The 22030-nt window shown below is 33.8% G+C and overlaps 2 protein-coding genes across 5 annotated transcripts in view; both read left to right on the top strand.

The window, feature by feature from the left end:
- Positions 1-19774, top strand: part of LOC117104389 (cilia- and flagella-associated protein 70-like) — a 21029-nt gene extending 1255 nt beyond the window's left edge. For 2 of the 4 annotated variants that reach the window (XM_033245210.1, XM_033245211.1), the window contains exons 2-24: positions 722-815; positions 1106-1292; positions 1724-1905; positions 2656-2832; positions 3490-3617; positions 4509-4563; positions 5207-5301; positions 5704-5861; positions 6095-6156; positions 6311-6463; positions 6885-7072; positions 7602-7724; positions 7962-8094; positions 8957-9028; positions 9403-9588; positions 9914-10163; positions 10852-11085; positions 12797-12928; positions 16249-16421; positions 16837-16989; positions 17467-17628; positions 17969-18058; positions 18880-19774. In XM_033245210.1, coding sequence (XP_033101101.1) covers positions 741-815; positions 1106-1292; positions 1724-1905; positions 2656-2832; positions 3490-3617; positions 4509-4563; positions 5207-5301; positions 5704-5861; positions 6095-6156; positions 6311-6463; positions 6885-7072; positions 7602-7724; positions 7962-8094; positions 8957-9028; positions 9403-9588; positions 9914-10163; positions 10852-11085; positions 12797-12928; positions 16249-16421; positions 16837-16989; positions 17467-17628; positions 17969-18058; positions 18880-19110 — 3399 coding nt within the window. In that variant the 5' untranslated portion in view covers positions 722-740 and the 3' untranslated portion in view covers positions 19111-19774. The remainder of the gene's footprint in view (positions 1-721; positions 816-1105; positions 1293-1723; positions 1906-2655; positions 2833-3489; positions 3618-4508; positions 4564-5206; positions 5302-5703; positions 5862-6094; positions 6157-6310; positions 6464-6884; positions 7073-7601; positions 7725-7961; positions 8095-8956; positions 9029-9402; positions 9589-9913; positions 10164-10851; positions 11086-12796; positions 12929-16248; positions 16422-16836; positions 16990-17466; positions 17629-17968; positions 18059-18879) is intronic. The other 2 variants (XM_033245212.1, XM_033245213.1) reach the window with 2 other exon arrangements.
- Positions 19775-20371: 597 nt separating this feature from the next.
- The window catches only part of LOC117104429 (papilin-like), a 6038-nt gene continuing 4379 nt past the window's right edge, over positions 20372-22030 (top strand). The window contains exon 1 of the mRNA XM_033245278.1: positions 20372-21957. Coding sequence (XP_033101169.1) covers positions 21861-21957 — 97 coding nt within the window. The 5' untranslated portion in view covers positions 20372-21860. The remainder of the gene's footprint in view (positions 21958-22030) is intronic.

The following is a 22030-nucleotide window of genomic DNA, read 5'->3' as shown; positions in this document are numbered from 1 at the left end:
TTTGTGATATCAGTATTGTGGACATCCAATCAAATTTAATTTTTCTTTAACATACCTACTATATAGGCATAGCCTAGATAGGCCTAGGCCTATTCTTTGTAATCCAGGTAGGCCTACCTGTGCGCTCCCTGTGAGCATTAGGTGACGATTCTGTCTGCTTTCAATTCAATTCAATATTTATTTATGGTTGATATAAACTTTTCACTTGTTTAAATACATCTATAAATAGGCCTAAATAAACAATTGTTTTTCAAAAGATTGTGGAGTTTACGGTAGTGTAGTACTAGTAGTTTACTCTTGAAGGAACTTAAAGTAGGTGCAGATCAAATGTCATATGGTAAACTATTTCATAGCACTGGCCATCGTAAACTTTTTTTTCAGTTCAGTATTTGGTTTGGCACAACTGGTTTAAATAAGCAGTCTGAACATAACATCATTAAAAAGCGATCCACTGTGTGCGCCTTGTAGTGGTGCATTCTCTATAGAATTTTTTTTTTAAATTTAAAATTGAGCTGGCAAATTGACTTTATTTGCAAACTGCACAAATTTACTTATGTGGTATTTTGCAGGCCTTTTCTACCCTCAATGTTAGTGCATGCAAAGAATGAAAACATGTGGAAACTATGGAGATCTACTGTGTATTCAGCAATAGTGCAGCTGTAGAGTATTGAATACAATTACAAATACAATACACATTTTATTTTTCCTGTTTTTGCACTAGTTATTACTTTTGAGCAACAATGACTGAGGAAGAGCATTCTAAGCACAGACCTCCGGAGCCAATAAACATTACAGTTCTGAGAGCGAGGCATTTGGTATGTATCTACATTAGAATACAATACTGTATACCTCAACCTTATTGTTTAAATAGTATTTGATAGGTTTAAATTATAGCAAACCAAATCCTTGATGAAGTATACAACTAAGTAAATAAATTGATATTCTATATAAGAAAATACATAATTTTAAATGAATAGCCCATGAAGTAGGAATCTTTTCTATTTCTCCCTTTGTTCATCTATTTCGTCTCTCTGTTTCTTCATCTTTCTATCTATTTATTATGAATGACTACATAAATGAGTGTAAATATGTTTATTGTTTTCAGCGTGGCAGTAAAGGAGATGCTTTGACTTCACTCGTACGTGTGGAGTACGGAACGAGTGCACTTGGCGAATCCAGCAAAGTTGACTCAAGCGCAGATGTTGCAGCTGAATACAACTTCAACTCAAAGATTGACTGTAGCTTCGAGGACCCAGTCATCCTGGATGAAATTGCCTACAAGCCTATCTTAAGTATGTTGAAAGCATAGTGATAAGAAAGGGATTTTTGTGTACATGTATATATAAGGCTGCATCTTCCCAAGTTTTTTTTTTTTTTCTCAATACAGAGTCTGAAACTATGGATGGATTTATTCGGTGTAAACACCAAGGATAACCCATAAAAGTCTAGAATAAGACTTCCAGTGGAGTCCTGGTGGTGATTGATCAGTTCTTTAATGTGCACATAGGCCATAAAGCACATGGGACCAATCAACCAAATAACAGTGCGCTATTGAAACTTGCATTTCAACCCTCCATCTGAAACTCTGAAACAGCGGCAATAGGAATTGAACTGGGGACCCAGAGATCTCCACGTTTCAGTGCACACTCAGTGGCTACCACCAGTTTATCCAACTGAGCTAAACTCTCTCTAACATTATATTTGGTTCCTTTTACTATTTTAGTTACTGTTGTTGAGGTTCTTCCTAAAGAAAAGAAACAAAAAGAAGAGCGAACAAATCAGTTAGGCCAGTGCACAGTTGACTTACTTCCCTTGGTGAAGGGAGAAAATAAGTATAAAAGTACCCTTGTCATTCATCCATTGCCTGGATCACCATTTGAAAACCTGGCTCCAGATAGCCCAAGGGTAGGTATTACTAATCTTTTTATGGAAGGCTAATGGATGCTAAAAAGGAGTTATAGGTATTTTTTCCTTATTAATAATTATTAGCAAAGGGTGTTACTAAATAATCCTAACTGTAATCAGTACAAATTACTTGGGATGTTTTAAAAGACTTCAGTGTTGATTTTTTTGTTGATTGCTTCATACAGTATGATTTCCATCTTTGCCAGCTAATAAGTTTTGTATTAATTCTGTTTGTCTGGCTATCTGTTTATTAGCAGGATTATTAAAAAACTAATTAATGGATCATCATAAAATTTAGTGGAGTAGTACATATTGATCTAAAGAAAACGAGATTTAATTTTTGGGTGAAAAGGCCAAAGAACAAGGTTAAGTTCACAGAAATAAAACAAAAAAATCATTGAAAGTATCTTAAGCAAATAAAGACAATAATGATATTATTTGTCTCGCCAATAAATTCCTGGTGTGTATTATTCAATATTCAGGCACAAGACAGAGGTGTGCAGTGACTGCACTCAAGTATTTTTTTTTTTAATCCTTCACATCAAAAAGCAAGTATACTTGCCACTTACACAATGGAACAGTGCTTTATAAACTCTTATTGAGGCCTAGGGAGTGGGGGTGTTTTTATTTGTGAGAAAAAGTCCTGCTGTTACAGGAATTGAACCCAGGACCCTGGATTAGAATGCTAGCATCGTAACCACTACGTTATTCAACTCCACTATATATTTAATATTATTTGGCTACTTTCAGCCGGAACTTGATGTTGTGGTTTATGTGAATGAGCCCCTGCTGACAAATGAGCAGCTCCTGGAGAGCAATCTGATGACAGTTACCGTCGAAGCCGCATATTCTGTGCCAGAATCCTGGAATCCAAGTGGAACTCAATTTCTCTACAATGTTACACTACCAATGCCAATTACTAATGACGTAAGTCCTTGGCACTGCTTTCAATATTGTCTTGTTCACTGTGCCTGTATACTGTATGTTGATATTTGTATTAGTATGAAGTACAATGGTGGTGCCAGCAGGGGGCAGGGGGATTTTTACCCCATCAGACAGGCCTGGACCCCTGTTTTCCGACCCCATGATGAGGTCATCGGACAAAAAATAATAAATTGCGTATCCAAATAACATTACTGTGCTTGCCAATTTTTAATTTTGTGGTCAAAAAGCACAATTTGGGCCATTCAAAGACATACAAACTCTCCCCATGAATTCTACCAGGGATTTTTATTCCGGGACCCTGACCGAGGCTCTGATCTTGGTTCGGACCCCTGTCGGAAATGTCATCATATTTGTGAAGCTACCACTGATGAAGTAAGAATTGCTACATCACCTAAAGAAACCTTGCTGGTGTCAGAAGCTCTGGTTATCAAATAATTTAGTTGTTATTTTCTATTACATTGTTCCAATAGACTAATATATTTTGTAATTAACATATTTATTTTTTAATTTATGAATTGCTGGTGTGAGATGGAGGTTTAGTAATCTTATGTTATGGTGATATAAAGAAGAAAGATATTTGCAATAAATTTTAATGTATTTTCCTTGTTTTAAATGATTAATTTTCTTATGTTCACACAGAGGGAGTCAACTGTTGTGTTATCAAATGGTGTGTTGAAATCAGCCTCTGACAAAGATCAGCCGTCTAAGCAGAAGAAGTGGACAGCCCCTGGAGCTGCCCAGGGTAATGCCATTTACATTCATGACCAGTAAGTTTTTGTGTTTGCAATGAATTCTTAAGCCCTGTCCAGATTATCACATTTTCTTTGACAAAAATCTGTTGTATGCCCATATATTGTCATGATGTGCCTATATATGGTCATGATGTGATGTCCTCATAACCATATTTAGGCGTGTCACATGTTTTTGTCAAATAGAATTTGATAGTGTGGACAGGGCTTAAGGTATACTACTTTAAACTTAATATAGTAATTAACTAATTGCTTTATTGATATAATATGAAGTTTATTTAAAGTTGTGGATTGAATGTGACTGGAAATAGATTGCATTGATTCATCGTTATATCCACCATTCCATTCATTTATATATCCAACTATCTCTATCCATCCAATATATCCCTCTGTCATTTTATTTACTTATATATAGCTGGTAATTTATTAATGCATTCATATACTATCTATTCATCCATCATTAGTATATTTTTATCCACACATCTATCTTTATTTTGACTTTCATTATCATCCATCCATCCATCGACCTATTCATTTATATATCTATTTATCAATTAAAACATTTTCATCCATGCAATCGTTTTTTCCCCATAACTCTATCCATTCATACGTAACATATTCATTAATAAATCCATTGTTATCCATCCATCCATTTATCCTTCTATTTATCTTCTATCCATACATTCACCCATACACTTATTCACTTACCTATCTATACATTGATCCATCCATCAATCTATTCAATGTCAACAACATAATATTTTTATAGATGGTTTTTTCCTAAAAGGTAAGGTAAGGCAAGGCCAAAACTGACACTCTAGGGTCTCAGGGTGGAATGCCCATCTCTCGTTTAACATATCAAGGATATGTGTATTCTGAAATTAAATATAATTATTGCATTGATTTCAGGTTTGTGCAGTCAAGTAATTATGATCAGGAAGATGGAGAGCTCACAGGCAAAGAGGTTTGTTTCAGTGAACATCAATAATTTAGCAAAAAGTACTCTGCTACAAATGAACCATTGCCAATTTGTGTGGTTTAGCGTAGCCACTAGCATTGGATTGACACTCAGAAGGTTGCTGGTGCGATTCCAGCATCCATCCTTCCATGTTGCCAGGTCACAATTTTAATGATAGTAGATGCTTCTGGTCATGTTGTTCGCTTTTCTGATATTTAATTCTAATTTTGATTAACATACCTTCAAAGTATTTTTGAGGCCATTTTCTATTATTAATTATAAAAATAAGATGAAAACAATCAGTTCTTTTTCTTTTAAGGCGAATTTCTCCGAAGTATGTTTTTAGCCACCTGAGTATAAAACCGATCATGCTCCAGTTTTATTGAACTTAGAAACTTAATTCAAAGACCAAAATGAAAAGCTTACAATGTGAAATATCTTAATACCATTTTTATGTTTGGTACTAAAAAACTCATTTTGTGGCATCACCTCACAAATGTCCTTTGTTCCATTCCACAATCATTCTAGTCTTTTATGTCTTGTATGCTCACATAAAAAATGATTGCATCGTTATCTATCATAGCTGCACCTTCGCTGTATGCAGAACAAAGTCAGAATCGCCATAGAAAATGTTCTGTTATTTTTTAAGGATCGTGAATTTCGCATTGAAGTTGAAACAGAGAAGAACCGTGTCATTTGGAACACTGAGAGAAGATGTTACATGGAAAAATCAGCAATTCAAAGGTAAAGAGTTGAAAAGCTTGGCAGTTAAGATGCTTGCTTTCCAATCCCTTGGTCATGGGCGGTCTTTGGGTTTCGGTCTCCATTTAGAGGGTTAGCTATGTGTTAAACATTGACAATTTTTACTTGGTTGTTTCACAAATTGGTCTTGAATCAGTGTCTCAGAAGAAGAGAGTTCTTGAATTAGAGGATGCACTGTATAACTGTTGTTGTTATCGTTGTAATTGTTAGATTTTATTGGGGTTTTTATATTAATTTTTAGCATTAAGTTGGAATTTTATAATTTGCTTGTTTGGAATATAACAAATATACATATAATATTTACAATATATATATCTTTATCTTATCTTAAACCTCTGTCTGAAAGCAATAATTATTACATGAATTGTTATTTTTACCATTAAGCCTGCAAAGTAAGATAGCACAGACACGGGTTTGGCCAGTGGAGATAATGAGAACAACAATGCCAACTGCAACCAAAGCTAAAGGCAAAGAAGAGGAGAACCCTATCTTTTTTCATGGAGTGGCCTATGTGAACCTTGCACCATTGCTTTACCCGGGAGGTCAGTGAGGCTTTTGTTTGTAAAGCCCTGCCTAGACTATCGCATTTTATTTGACAAAAACATGTGATATCACATGACCATATATAGGCACATCTTGGCTATAAATGGACATACAACAGTTTTTTGCCAAAGAAATTTGAATAATCTGGACAGAGTTTTAAATAAAAACTATTTTGCTCTGTAAACTGATAAATGCTGGTCTATAATAGTCTTACTTAACATTTTTCTTTTAGTAAAGAAAATCAGAGGTGCATTCAGGATTCATGCATTCAATGAACAAGAGCTGTGTGAAAAGGTATGAAGAAATGATTAAAATTTAAAGTATTGATACAACTAATAACTAATTAATAACAATATTTATTCTCACTGCATTGTATGAATCATTTTGACAGAAAAATGATGAAAATAGATGTTTTCTAAGATATTCATTGTTTATATTATGTGTGTAGACAAAACGCAAAAGCGGTTTAGCTGAAGAGGCTGTTCGATTAGCCACTGCTATGCATCGGAATGCTTCGCCATTTGTCAAAGCTCCTTCAAAATCTGGGAAAGATGATAAGGCAGGCAAAGAGAAGGAGAAAGACAAGGATGCAGCGAAAAAGGTAGTTCACATGATTTATTACAATGGTTGGAGATAACCTGTGTATTTGTTTATTTATAATATATTTAGCACGCATAAACAAATATTAATAATGGCAGAGCACATCATGGGGTGAAGTAACATCTAGTCCTACTCTTATCAGGTAATAGTAAAATATTTAATATTGTTTACATTATTAATGCCCCAAACTAAATATCTAAAAGTTGTAGAAGAAATTTGTCTTTGAAATATGTTTAATGAGTAACAGCGATAAAGCAATGAGGATGCACCTGTGGTATTTGACATGACATTTGATGCCTTCAGATGATGGCTTATCATTGTTGGGGGTCTTCTAGTTAAAAGACCAATTCATGACATAGATTTCAAACCTAAAAGTGGTAGAAGAACCTGTTTTTGAAGTTTTTTTGTGATCCATTCTCAAGCAGCAGCCTTCCTCTTTGTTGAAGACCGCACCTGCTCCATCTTCCGACATTGTACCAGAGGCTGAAGTCCCTGCACAGCAGAATATTGAAGGACAACAGTACGATGAGGCCAGGAGCTACATATTCCTAGAGTTTGTTTTAAAGAAACCCATAGTGCCGAAGAGGGAGCCAGAGGAATTAGCCAAAAAGTAAGCTTAGAAATAATACAATATGCTTATTAATTATTACCAGCATATTTTTATTTTTTATTTATTTCTAAAAGTAATATAAAATGGTTACTTACAGATTTGTTAGAAAATACAATTAAGATACCTATGGGCCAAGCATATTCCAATGAATGGTTTTTAATACATAAAATTAAATCTTAATAAAAATTTGAAAATCATAATACTCAGGGATAATTGCTTAAATGTTTTGAAAGAATTATTATTTGCCTCAAATTGGATAATTTGAGGCAAACAAATTTAGATTATGGATGATTGTTTATACAAAATAAATATAATTTATTATAAGTTCATACTTAGGTATTTTTATATTTTCTCACATGAAGCTGTTATTGGGGTAGTGAAAGCATGAAAAAAAACCCAATAAAACTATTTTAAAAAACATGTTATGTTTATCATGTAATAATATGTTGCTGCTAGTTTAGAGATAAATATTGATGAGTCAATTTTGAATTGTTGATTTATGAATTGATATTTATGATTTTTATTGCAGGGTATCAGAGTATATTCCACCTAGGCCGTTGTTTCCTCGTCGAACAAATGGAGCACAGAGGGCAGTAGATGACTTCCATCAGCAGGTGGCCTCTATTGGCAATTTGGTCCTAGAAGAATTCAGGTTCGATACCATATACTTTTTGCTACGCATTCATTAATGTAGAATATTTAAAAAGTACTGTAATTTAGAATATAAAAATAAAAAAATATCTTACCTTTATTTAGAGATAATTATTGAGAGAAATTATGAAGAACAGTTGTGAATTATTTTATATACTGTGATGTTTGTTCACTTATTAATTCTAAATAAAAGTAATAATTAAAGTGTTGAACATTTTTTAAATACTTTCCTCCATAGAGAATTGTTTGCAGACCAATTAGCAAATGGGGAATTACCGCAAGTTAACAATTCAGTTGAAGAAAGGCGAAGAAAACTTATTTATGAGCTGAACAGTAGTGGCAAATATTTTGCCTTTAAAGAACAGCTAAAGGTGTGTGTATTTTTAATTTTGTGTGTGTGTTATGTCATATTAGAGATTTCCATGGCAGAGAATTTTTTTAAAGATTTAGGATGGTAAGAATTGTGATTTCAGATTACAGTATTAAGAATCTGCTGTTACTATAAATTTTTATTGAATTGGCAATTTATCATTAGTATTTTGAAAACCTCAAGTGGTGTCCGACAAGATGTTGTATGGGAGGAAATTATTCCAAATCTTCCGATAGCACCTCCACTATAGCAAATCTTATCATTTTTTTATTTGTTTAAAATTTTTTTGTTATGCCATGGCCAAATGAATTTTCTTTTGGATATTAAAGCATTTTTGAATTTTAATTGGAATTTTGAATTGAATTTGAGACCTGCAATGTTTTACAACCAAATTTCTCATTAAGATTTATTTATTTATTTAATTTGTTTGATTTATATAGTGCAAACTGCTTAAGGCGCCTTCCTCCTGGTCATTGGATACAGAATCAATCATACACAATGTGCAACCTCCTCCATCCCCTGAGGATTATTCCTAGTTATGTGTGTAACCAGAACTACTTATTTCATTCCAAATCATTCACCTCCTACCAGGTACCCATTTATACTCCTGGGTGAAGAGAGGCAAATGCAGATAAAGTGTCTTGCCCAAGGACACAAGCAGTGTGAAGAGCACCGGTCTTTCACTCTTGACCTTCTGATTTCCCAATTCCTTACATGCTGTGCCACACACAAAATTATTTGTGAGGATTGAACCCAGCACTCTGATATTTAAAGTTGAGTAGTTTCTTATTATTAGGTGTCTGGATTTAAGAATTCAGAAATTATAAACCATGTGTTTTTATCGGTTTTAATATATCTTGCAGCACTCTGTTGTCAAGGTTGTACGTGAGAAGTACTTACAAACTTCAACATTTACAGACCAGGAACGGTTACAGGTACAAAGTCAGTTTTTGCCTTTGAAAAATTCCATCATGTTTAAATGTACATATGTAAAAATGAAAAGTACAGGTTTTAAATTGATTTAACAGACATTCCCCAAAATCCAGTGGAAGTCTACACCTTGTTTTTGACTGTAAAAAAACTAACAATTTCAATAAGAGATTTTTGAAAAAAATTTGGCTATGCCTCTAGAAGTTGCAGTGTTGCAGACATTTTTAGATACCAGGTAATTAATGAAAATGCTCTTCAATTTCAGTTCACCCTTTAATTTGAGACCACCTTTTTGGCCTGAAAATTTGTCTCGAATTGGAGGGTGCACGTCCTATACTATTTTGCCTTTTACTGTTAATGAATCTGATCTAATAATTAGGCTTTCTTGAGTGAGCTATATGTGTTCCTTGTGGACGAGATGCATGTTGGATTGAGTAACGTACTGTCTTTAGAAGATGAGACTCCAGTTCCAGCGCCCCTTACAGACACCATGCAGTTGAAACACTTTGCCCGAGAGGCTGAGGTTAATGAGAATTTTGAATTGGCTGCTAAATACTATCAAGAGGTACAGCATAAAAGACTTGTTAGCCTTATTTTGAAACAATTAACCTTAATTGTTATTGTAATTGTTATTTTAAAATATTTTCACATCATATTTTCACATCGTCATTTTAACCGAGCACACAATGTGTCAATGGTCATTGGCCGAGGCATTTCAGTGGAGAATGCAACACAAGTCATGATTATGTAATATGACATTAAGATTGTATAAATGATTTACTTTGATAGATTTTTATCACTCAAAATACATATAATTCTTCCTATATATTAAAATACATACACAGATTTCCATTTTATAGCTCATTCCTTTTTATTTCGTAATTGAACAGAGATTGGCGCAGAATAGGAATGATGCCGACAATTGGTTTGACTATGGAACGTTTTGCTTACTGATCAACGACATCTCAAAGGCTGAAGAGTGTTTTAAGGAAACTATCTCAATCCAGCAACAGCATCTGTCCGGCTTGCTCTTGTATGGTGTTGTATGCGCCATGGAAGAACGCAACGATATGGCGGAGACCTTCTTTGAAGCTGCTACTGCTGCATACCCAGATAGTGTCCTTGCCTGGACAATGCTTGGTAACTCTTTTATAAAAACGTTTACTGTTTACCTTTCTGTCTGTTTAAAATGAGAATCAGCCTTGGTGTTTTTCTGCAGCTGACAATTGTGAACCAATGACTTTGATTGTTAACCCACAACCAAGTCAAAAGCTCATAAGGAGATAGCCTACTGTACCTTGCTGATACAGTGTGAACCACTTCAAAGCAAATCAATGGTCCAAGCTGAGGGTTCTAAGCTTAGTCAGGTTTTGCAAAAAAAAAAAAAAAAAAAAAAAATCAAACTGTAGCACTTTGCTATGATTTACATATACAAATGAACTTGCCTAAGTCGAATCCAAAAAGTCATTCAAATATTGTTCAACATAGATAAAATTTGACTTACAGATTTTTAATTAATGAAAAACACAACAATTTGGCATGTAATAAGTTTGACAAATTCGACTTAGGCAAGTTTAACTGTAATAGTAATTGTTCTACATTAATCAATATCACTACCATGCTTGTTAGCAGGGGTCTGAATCTGGCAGAAGTTACTTTCGGAAGATCAGGTCAAATGAGCTAAATTAAACAAATCTAATTAACAAATCATATTGGAGGATACTTGTACCAGTTTCTGTATCATCATTCTGTATCAACTGAAGCTAAAATTGAGACATTTAATGAAAATGTGCAAATTGAATAACTGCAACTATATTATGATTTACAGGTTTGTTTTATGATGGTATTGATAATGACATACAAGCTGAATTTGCATTCCTCGAAGCTCAGAAGCTGAATTTAGCTCATGCTGTAGCAAAGCAAAAACAGCAACAGATAGCCAACGAACAGGCAGATGCATCCGTCACTAAACCTGTGCCTCCATCGGTGATCTCTGTAGCGCCCCCTGAGGGTACTGGAGATGCCTCGCTTTTACATGGTGCTGAAAACCAACAAGATACAGGTAATAATGAAGTTAAACTATTAAAATTTGTATTCATTTATAACAGCACAGCATGTTATAAATTAGAAATTGTATCGTAAATTTTGATTTGTGCATGCTAGTTTTAATATAATTCAGTGTATATTTTATATTTAGTTTTATTTTTTATTTACTGTATATTTATATTCAGTTTAGGTTATTTTTTATTTAGTTTAGTTTATTTTGTATTTATTTTTGAAAATGTCTAATTAATTTTAACTTTACTTCCATACATAACAAAATTTATTATATTTAAACTGGTAAACTATTGTATTAAGTGATTGACAGAATTACACTTTTGTTTAAAGTTCTGTTAGGCTGAATAAAATTCCCCCTGGCATGTGCAGCCTCATAACTTGCTCTATATTGCTTATGCCTACCTTTCAAAGTAGCTTACACCTTTCACGCAAGCATATATACTCACATCAGAAAGAAAAAAAAAACAAAACTTATTATTGATCTAGCTGTTCACTAGCTAACAAGCAGCCAATCAATTGGTTGGATGCACTTGCTTACTCTCTTACCAAGTTGCATATTATTAACTGTATAAAAACAACTGTGACTTGGACAATTGCCATTTCTATCACAGACCTATTTACATATTATTCACTGTATTTAATTAACAATGCACTTTACCAAACTGTAACCCTGAGGCCCCCATTCACACCAACCTCTTGTTATACCTCTGACCTCATTTTCGTTCCAGCAGTACTGCCCTGTTTACACTTACAATCATGAGCTGACGGTGCAATTTCATCCTCAGGGGCGGATTTAGGGGGGCTGGCCCGGCCCCCCTTTTGGGAGGTAAAAAAAAGAAAAAAGAAAGAAAAAGAAAAAAAATGATAGCCCAGAACGCCTCAAATGTTATTTTTGGGCGTCAGAACACAAAAATTTCGTCGGACCCCCTTGGACCTGTCTCTTAGATGTGTATAAGAGACAAGATTCTGTCAATTCATTGTCAGTAATACTGCGAATACTGTAATGCAGGATAGCATGGAATGAACAAAACATGGACGGTACTATTAAGCAGACCAATCATTCCACATGAATTGCTCGTGAATAGTAGGGTGGTATCGTGGCTTGTGTCAGGTAATAGTCGGCCTGCCTAGAGCCAACCTAAAATCACCTCCAGAATAAGGAGTTGGAATTAAATTTACCAGATCATGACTTGCCATTGAAATTGTGTGTGTTTACACGTGAAGCATGCTAAGTGCAGACTATTTTTCGTAATTGTTGGACTAAAGTTAAATTCACTGTATTTAGAAACACTTGGAAGCACTTGTTCCACCACGTAGTTGCAAATAATTCACTGCACTGTATTTTTAAACACTTTTTCACAGACAATTGAAATGTATGCTACTGTATATATTTCATATTATAAATTTTATAATAATATAAATATTGCAGAAATGAAAATAATTTCTATTCAATTATCACTTGTGTGTAAAATTAAAAATTGTGAAGAAAAGAATCAAGAAAAAAATCAAGATTAACTTTTGTAAAAATAGTGCTTTGCATTTTAAACATCAACTATAATGCTATTTATAGTGGATATTTTGAATATATATTTCTATTTGAAGTATCCTTTATTAATTAAATAATTAATTAATTAATTAATTGAAGTAATATTTTTGTAACTAATTGTTGTTGACTTAATATTAACATTGCCTTTTCTTGCAAATTGTGAATGCAGGGCTCCTTCCTGCAGCACCAGAGCTAACCAAGACTCCTGCCACAACTGAGGGTAAAAATTTATCCCCTTCTGCCTACAAAGTTAGGCAGGCAGGGAGTAGCAATAAGAAACGCATTTCTGTCTCAAAATCAGGTTGGTTTAAGCGAGATGTACTTTTGAATCATACCTCATCATCGCTGGGGGGATTTTTTCCATCATCATCACCATATTTTATCAACATTACCATAGAACATCATAAATGTTTTGTTAATTGTCATTAAAGAAAATAGTAACAACATAGCATCATCATTATTATTTTAAAAATACAGTAATATAATGTATCATTATATTTAAGGTAATCATTTCAGCATTATAAATTATGACAATTATATTTTTATAATCATCATCATTGTATTTTTTATTGATATAATCATGCTAGTAATTATTTTTTGTCATAGAGAAAAAAACACATTCATTTGATGTAATTAATCTATGTGGCACACATTGTAAATATTATTTTCTTTTGTTTTTTCCAGCGCTATAAAAGCATCTTCATATTTCCTTTTATTTATGTTACAAACATATGTATAAATCAATCATAATATTTCTGGATCTTTTAATTGAGGTTTTTGATTTGTACAGAACTAAATCCATATTCTAATGAAAAATTAATAGTCATTTCTGAGTATTTTAACCCACTTAGTGGGAATTAATTTGCCGCCATGAGAGGTGAATCTGCAAGCCCCCCCCCCACCCAGTTTACGCCCATGAACAACATCTTTCACAGCTAACAACTTTTTAAAAAAATTTTAATTTCTTTCATCTCTGCCAAATCCAGATAATTATGAATTCATATTGTGAACAAAATTCTGTCTGTGCTTTGCTTTTCTAAGTTTTCATTTGTCATCTTTAAAGTAAACTTTAAACAGAAATCAGCCTAACAAAGGAAATTCCTTCTCACAAACTTTGTAAAGTTGTTTTCATCATAACCATGAAACACATTTTACTTAACCTTGAAAATTATATATACGTTAGAAAATTATATTAATCATAATTTAATATTGATTTAACCATTCTCAGTTTCTTTTTTATGGAGCAAACAGTGCTCCCTTATAAGATGTGAGAGCAGCTAGCTCAGTGGCTAAACTGGTGGTAGCTACTCTGTTCGCTGAACCTTGAAGATGAACCGTGGAGGTCCCCGGTTCAATTCCCTTTGCTGCTCTTCTTGTGTTTCTGCTGGAGGGCTGAAATGCAAATTTCAAAAGCGCACCGTCTTTCGGATAAGACGTTTAGGCTGTTGGTCCCGTCTGCAAAATGGCTCTTTTGCATATTAAAAAATGCAACACACACTTCAGAAAAGAGTAAGGGGATTTGGTCTCTCAGTGTACTGCCCAATTTACCACCAGAAGGACCCTACTGGAAGTAAGTCTTATGACTGTCATGGGCTATCTATCTATCTGAGGTGTGTATCACTCCAAATAAATCCATTCCAAGGTGCGCCCCCTCCTGTGCTCCACCCTCTTTCTAAGCCTCCTATGCCTTGTGAATGGAGTACCAATAGTGTATAGTAATTGACTGCTAGCCAGGTAGTGGAGGCATTAAAAACATGGGTCGTGCCAGTAGCACTGGATCATAATGCCATTGAATCATTCATGGCATTATGGACTTTGACTACTGAAGATGGCACATTATTTTTACAGTATATTATTTTATTTTAATTCAAGAAATTTTATATATTATCACAAGAATGTAATCTTGTAGTAAATATTAGTAACAAAGTTATAAAATTATCATTCATATTTAAAATAAATGTTTTTTGTTGGTTTGTATTTTGTAGTTATTGCAGACTGTCCAATATTATGACAATGTAATTCCAATATTACCCTACTATCATGGTCTGCTCACTGTTAATCGGTCTAGGCTCTAGAATAAACAACTGGCAGCACCCAATCCCAACTACTCTCATTGCATCACTCACTGCTGTTCCTAACATGTGGTTGATAATATATGGTTGATAATATATGGTTGACATTTTCCATTTCTCATGTTTTGAATTTTTTCTTCACTCTTTCACTTTTACAATTTATTGTCCTTTTGAAGACATCAAATGATCCTCTGTTAATATGAATATAAACTCAAAACAGTATTATGAACACAACCAACTCCAGAGTTGAGATCAGTGACAGGTCAAGTACGACATGAGTTTCTAAAACATTCCAGGTTTCAAAGAAGATAACCAACATATGTCATTGTTTGTTTTTGTTAGATAAGTGGAATATTTGTTACTCTAAATGCAAATAGAATATATTTTGTATTGAAGTAGTCTAGATATTTAGCTCTGATAGCTTTGTTGTATTGTAGTTGTGATAGGACAATAATGTAATGTATTTATCAGAACCACTTCAAATGCTTTACATATACAGTGTACTTTGTTCTAGTTTAAAATTACCCTGATAATTGTGTAAAATATGATATGATTAATAATGAAGGTGGTCATGGATATTGCATTAGGCTAGGATTACATTTTACAAATTAGTATAATTAATATTTGTAATAATAATATTAATAACAATATGCGCTAAGTCGGACTTTAAGGGGAATATCTTTTGTGTCATTTTCCCCATAACATCGTTTTTTTAATTGTTCTCTAATTTCTCCATTGTCTAAGTTCCCCTTAAAATAGGTTATAGTAACATAATAATAATAATAATAATAATAATAATAATAATAATATGTATACTTGTATAGCGCCCAGTCCACCTCAAAGAAAGAATACGCTCAAAGCGCTTAATTTACTATGAGACTTTAAAAAGACTGCTTTGAAAGCCATTTTCTAAAAAACACAAGTTCACAAAATACTTCCACAGTTGAAACTATGTTTGCTCTCTCTCTCTTTGTGGCCATGTGAGGCATGTCGGGGCAAATGGTTAAGTTATCGCACAGACCAGTATCGAGTAAATAAGCTATAAAATATGGGAGCTCAAAAAAATGCCTAAAAATCCAAATTTGTTTTTCACTATTGATCAATAGTTTAATGTCTTATTAATCATGTACCAAGTATTAGCTCTGGAAGTGATCAACAAATTGTTTATTTAATGTTATTTTGATAGTTCATTCTATTAAACAATGTATGCACAAATAACTTTTGAAAGGCAATTACTCAAAATCATGTCTATCTTGATTCTGAGAGAACTATACTTTCATTTTCCAATAACTTAGGCTTGAAATGTCCAATTTAAATGAATGACCCCTCATTTTAAAGATCACATACTCAGGTATCTGAAAATACCAATAACTTGAATTTCAATTTTTGCTACAACTTAGCCATTTTGCCACAACATGCCTCATGTATGCATAGATACTCCACATAAGGCATTATGCCCATGGGCTCTAATAGTTCCAGGCTCCACTACGCTATATTCTTAGTATAATTTTTTGATGTGCTTTTAACTTAAATGGTTCGTTACTTGCAGCTGCATCTATCCAGGATGTACAGCGCTCAAAGAGCCAATGTAGTGCAAGTAAAGCAGGAAGTAAGCCTGGTACTCCAGATGTAGATGAGCCAGCTAGGGAGCCTACACCAACACCTGAATTCAGTATTTATATCTTGGCTGCTGAGTTCCTGCTGGAGGTCAAAGCAACACAGGTAACCTACTTTTGATGTTTGGATACAGGGTCTACTTGAATTAAGATGTGTTTATCGTGTGTGGGTTGAATATGAGAAAGGCACAGTATTTTACATTCAGGTTTTTAAACTTGTGATCAGGAGTTAAACTACTTGGTGGCCATTATTGGTTGACTATGCTTTTAGATACCCACTTTTATTTGATTGTAAAGTAGTTCATGCTATGTTTCAATCAAATGTTTATGTTAGATAAAGTGCCTCGCTCAGTGGTAACAAATAATATTTGTCCACAGGACGAGCCACTTATTATGACCAGCTTCAGCACTCAAACTTTCAGACATACACAGTGCATTCTTGCTGTAACTGAGCATTTTGTATTTTTACATTTATATCTAAATTTAGTGATTTACAGCATTTTTTTCTTTTTTTTCTCTAGTTTTGTGAGCGTGCTTTGGCACATGAACTACTTGCCCCTAAGGGTGGGCCAAGCGGTACTTACTATGTAGCATTATCTAGGCTGAAGCTACAGAAAAAGGAACTTGAAGAAGCAGATGAAAGCCTAAAGGAAGCACTGATAGTAAACAATCAGGTAAGATAGAATGCTTGGCATAACAGAGAGGGTTTGCTAAGCAATTTCCCCTTTGTTCATAAGGCTTACAGATCGGCCACTTGCCATTCCCCAAGGCACTGTATTTACGTTCTCTCATGCCTGAGGTCTGAAGCACATTACACTTTGGCAGTAACTTGCACTATATTTTGCTGAAATATTATACATTCAGCTGGGTTTTATGTGCCTAAAACAATTGATTAGTACTGGTAAAGTTATTACACATAAAATATGTTTTTCACTTACAGTTGCTATTTTTATACCAGTCTTAAAACAATATTCCTAATTCTGATTGAATATTATATTCCTAATCCAGTCCATACATACAGTACATTCAATCAGAATTAGAAATTTGTTTAAAGGCTTTTTTTTTTTGTTTATAAAGGAAATTATGCATTTCACATGTTAAGTTACAAGGCACATTCATGTTGTTTGCATCATGTGACTGTTTTGTTCTAGGATCCAGATGCCTGGTCAATTCAAGGTCATCTTAGCTACTTGCAAGGAAACATGACTGAAGCACGGAACTGCTATGAAAGGACTTTATCGTTTATTGCAGACGCTAGAGAAATGCATGCAATATATCTACGACTGGCATCGATATACCTCCAGGAAGGAAAGGTAAAGAAAAGAGAAGAATAGGCAAATGGGAATTAAGCCACTTTCCACTAGGCAAATTTATTCTCGCGAAGGGAAATTGTTTTATGTGCGATTCCTTCATCGCATTGTTCACACTTTCACATTTGGTGTTTTGCTTTGGCCAATTTTAGAGTTCGAATGATTCTACGCTTAATTTGTAAAAAACCCAAACCAAGAAAACAATGGAATTACACTGTTCAAGACAGTGCATATTCACAACATGCCTACCCCACAGGAAGGGGGAATTTTTAAGGTGGAGGCTGATTATTAGAGTTAGTGTGATCTAATGTTTCTTATAATATAGAACTTATTTTCATTACAGTTTGAAGAGGCAAAGAACACCTTTTTGCTAGCATGTAAGAAATCCCCATCCTGTGTTTCCTGGCTTGGTGTTGGTATTGCCTGCTATCGGGTGAGTACAGAGAGTGTCTCGACATTTCAAATAGATTGCTCTATTCGTCTTCAGGAGAATGAGAGAGAGAGAGAGAGAGAAAGAGTGTCATTCCATGATGATATAGATGACTACGGTATATGATTGGCTGATTTTACTATTGTTTACCTGCCATGCAAACCTTTAAACAATTAAATTCAAATCATTCATTGTCAAATATAGCAATGTTGTAGAAATCATAATAAATCAATCATTATTGTCCTTTTTTGAAATTTGTTGTGGATCAACAGTTGTTCACAATTTAAGCTATTAATAACTAAAAACAATAGACAAAAAAAAATAAATGAATAAAATACAATATATAATATGAAAATGTGTATTGCCCAAGCTGAACAGATGCAAAAATTATGTTTATGAAGGAGAACCCAAAATAATTATATGATTTTCAAAGAGTTTTAACTAATATATATGATACTTAACCATGGATTTTAACCTGATGGTTACCGTTAACACCCAAAATACATTGGTAATGATTAGCAATGGGCCCTAGAATTAAGGCCTAGGCCTTTAGGAATGTGTCTGATTGGCCAATCCTTATTTCCAACAGCTTTTTTTAGCCTAATCCAAATATCTCTTACTTCTTATCATGCAGCTTGGTGAGTTTTAAGAATGTGTCTGATTGGCCAATCCTTATTTCAACAGCTTTTTTTAGCCTAATCCAAATATCTCTTACTTCTTATCATGCAGCTTGGTGAGTTTTAAGAATCTGTCTGATTGGCCAATCCTTATTTCAACAGCTTTTTTTAGCCTAATCCAAATATTTCTTACTTCGTATCATGCAGCTTGGTGAGTTATCAGAGGCGGAGGATGCGCTTTCAGAAGCTAACATATTGAACAACAGTGACCCGTTGGTGTGGGGCTACCTATCGCTGGTGTGCCTACATACAGGTAGACAGCTTGAGGCAGAGCAGTCATACAAGTATGCCATCAAGGTCAACCTACAGGATGAAGAACTTCTTGCTGAGATTCATAGCGTTCAAGAACAGGTCGGCTTCGGAAATCCTCAATTCTAACCTAAAGTTTAAATCAAATACATGTTGGCTAGATGAATCAACAGCTCTTGTTGGCAGTTTGAAGCCTTCCCTTTGGTTATTGTCACTGCTGTTAAATAGAGAGTAAAATGTTGTATATTATTGCCTAGATTATGAGCTGTATGTATCTCACAATGATTTAGTTTTTATATTCCTTTTTTTTTAACAAAGTTAGAATTACACAACCTCTTCATGTCAATTTTATATTACTTTAATGGCCTGTAAACTAAATCTTGAATCTTAAGATTTTTGTTTGTTTTAATTGTAATGATTAATTTCAAAATCTTTGGATTTGAATACAAGTGTCTTAAACACCCACTTTCTTTATTATTTGGTATCACTTTAACCAAATAATTGTTTTTATACTTGGTTGTTTTATATTAGAAGTTTTAAACTCCTTCTAAACTGTCATACTTTATACATTTCCAATATGAAAGTATAATTGAAAGCTTTATAATCCAATATGTTATTGGAGACTGAAACTGATATAATTGGAAAATTGTATATATTGTAATATAGATTTGGAACAATTATTGTTATATTGTATTTTTATTAAGAAATTGGAGTGTAATTTATTGTCAATATAGTGTGATTGTGTTTAAATTGAATGTAATAATGAAGAATATAGTAATATTGAAAAACTTTTGCTTGGTGTATTTATGTGTATTATTTAATCAACATATATATGTACGATATGTTGTGGTGAAGAAATATTGCTTTGTTGTCAAAGTAGGTTAGTGATTACTATATATACAATTCACGCTGCCTGCCCCCCCCCCCCGTTTAAAAAGCAAAAAAAAAAAGAAAGAAAAATAAAAGAAAGCAAAACAAAAAAAAGAAAGAATGAATTTGGAACCAGAGAAAGGTGATCTTTAATTAGAAGGAGACTTGTATAATCAAATCTTTTCTTGTTATTACCAGATCAACATAATACTTAAAAGAAAGAATACAGAGCTTATGGGTGGGCACAGAAGTGAACCAACCATTATACTTTGTAAATAGAGTATGTGTCCTCATCAAATTTGGAGCATGATGCATTTTGATTATTTTTCAAATACGTATTACTGTATCATTAATAATTGATGATAGATATTTTTGTTATTATTAAATATTAAAATTGTTACTATTGCTGCTATTATTATTTTTACAATTACAAAATACAGTTATTATTGCATTAGATAAATAGTGACATATTATTATTATTATTATTTTATCAATTATCATTATTCAAATCACGCTGCCTGCCCCCCCCCCCTGTTTAAAAAGCAAAAAAAAAAAGAAAGAAAAATAAAAGAAAGAAAGGAAAAGAAAAAATTGATCGCCAAAAAGTGCCTCAGGTTGTTTTCGGGCGTCTAGAACACGAAAGTTTCTCGGAAGCATTCCCCCCGACAACAAGGGTTGTGGTATATCGATTGGCCCCACTTTCGGCCCTCCTTTCCTCCTTCTTCGGACATTTCTGGATCCGCCCCTGCAGTTTGTACTTGCCTATTCATTGACTATCCATAATAATTTTAATCAGTTTTAACTTGAAGTTGTAGCAATAGGGCTCTGTGTCAGAAGCACAACTTATCTCATAGTCATAACTTAACGTCAATAAAATGGCAATTAAATGCAAATACTTCAATGAAAGAGATACGGTTGCTCTGCATGCACCACTTGACTTTGCACAGTGTACTGTGCGCAACTTGTTTTCTTGCTACCACTTGACTTGTGCACATGGTGCAACTCATTGTTTGTCCTGGCGATTTCAGAAAAAAAATTAAATGATCATACAATTTCCAAAGCCACTGACAAATTTTTAAAATTGTTATTTTAATTTATTGCAAGTCCTGAATAATCGCCCAAGGCAATGAACCTTTCCGCTAAGCTTCGTCTATTGGATATTGTTGCTAAGGCTTAAACGTACGTAAACACGTACGTGTGTGTGACAAGCATGTTATCTTAGCTATGATCTATTCAGTTTAATTGTTAAGTATTTGCCATTCTATTGCGAGAATTTGACTATCATTGACTGATGATAGTTATCAAAGTCATGGTTTATCTTTCATTGCCAGAGAGAGAGAGAGAGAGGGAAATAGGCCTAGTTGGACTTTCCAATGTTTGATTAACTCATAATATATCAAAAAGAATGATGATAATACCGGAAGTCATTGAACTCAAAGATAAGATTTGGCCAATCTCATTGGCTGAGTGAAGGGTAGACCGAGTTTTTTTAATTTTTTTTTAATGAATTATTGCTCATAGGCTCTTTGAATTCATATTCAAATCAGCTAGCTGTATTTCACCGAAACTGATAATGGGGTTGATAGTAACACCCCCTAATTAAATAATGTTGACGATTAGTTTCATATGAGAATATTATACAGAACGAACTAGGCTTACTGTACTAACGTCTTCACTGTGTAGCAATGCCTCATCTTAACGGATTTTTTTAACGTCGATCGAGCATCGCTGCTTTTACTGAAATGTATCTTGCTCAATAAAACGATTACCAAAGAAATCGTATTCCAAACCGTATTTCTATATTGCTTACTGATATGACTTGATGACTAGTGCGATGTAAAACTATCCTGCGAATGTTATGTTCCTGTTTTCGTGCCTGTATCTTGCGCATACCATTATTACGCCATGAGGTCTAAGACGCAAGGGCACATGAAATAATTTGCAAACGTATATACTAGACATTAGGGCATTTGTTAATCTTTAGAAAGTGTTTTGTATCTATAATCAAAATGAGGAACAAACATAGGACTAAGAGGGCCTTTACAGTGGGGATTATACTTGTTACTTGTGTATTTGTTTTCATGGGACTTTTCACAGTCGTTAGAGGTAAGTACATTCATAGACTTTATAATAGATGTGTATAAGAGACAGGATTTGGAACAATTATTATTATATTGTA

The sequence above is a fragment of the Anneissia japonica genome, unplaced genomic scaffold (assembly GCF_011630105.1).
Source record: "Anneissia japonica isolate Jap-2015-1 unplaced genomic scaffold, ASM1163010v1 scaffold287818_len932483_cov186, whole genome shotgun sequence".
Classification (NCBI taxonomy): Eukaryota; Metazoa; Echinodermata; class Crinoidea; order Comatulida; family Comatulidae; genus Anneissia; species Anneissia japonica.
The sequence above is the reverse complement of the archived record's forward strand: the minus strand, read 5'-3'. Positions and strand labels throughout refer to the sequence as shown.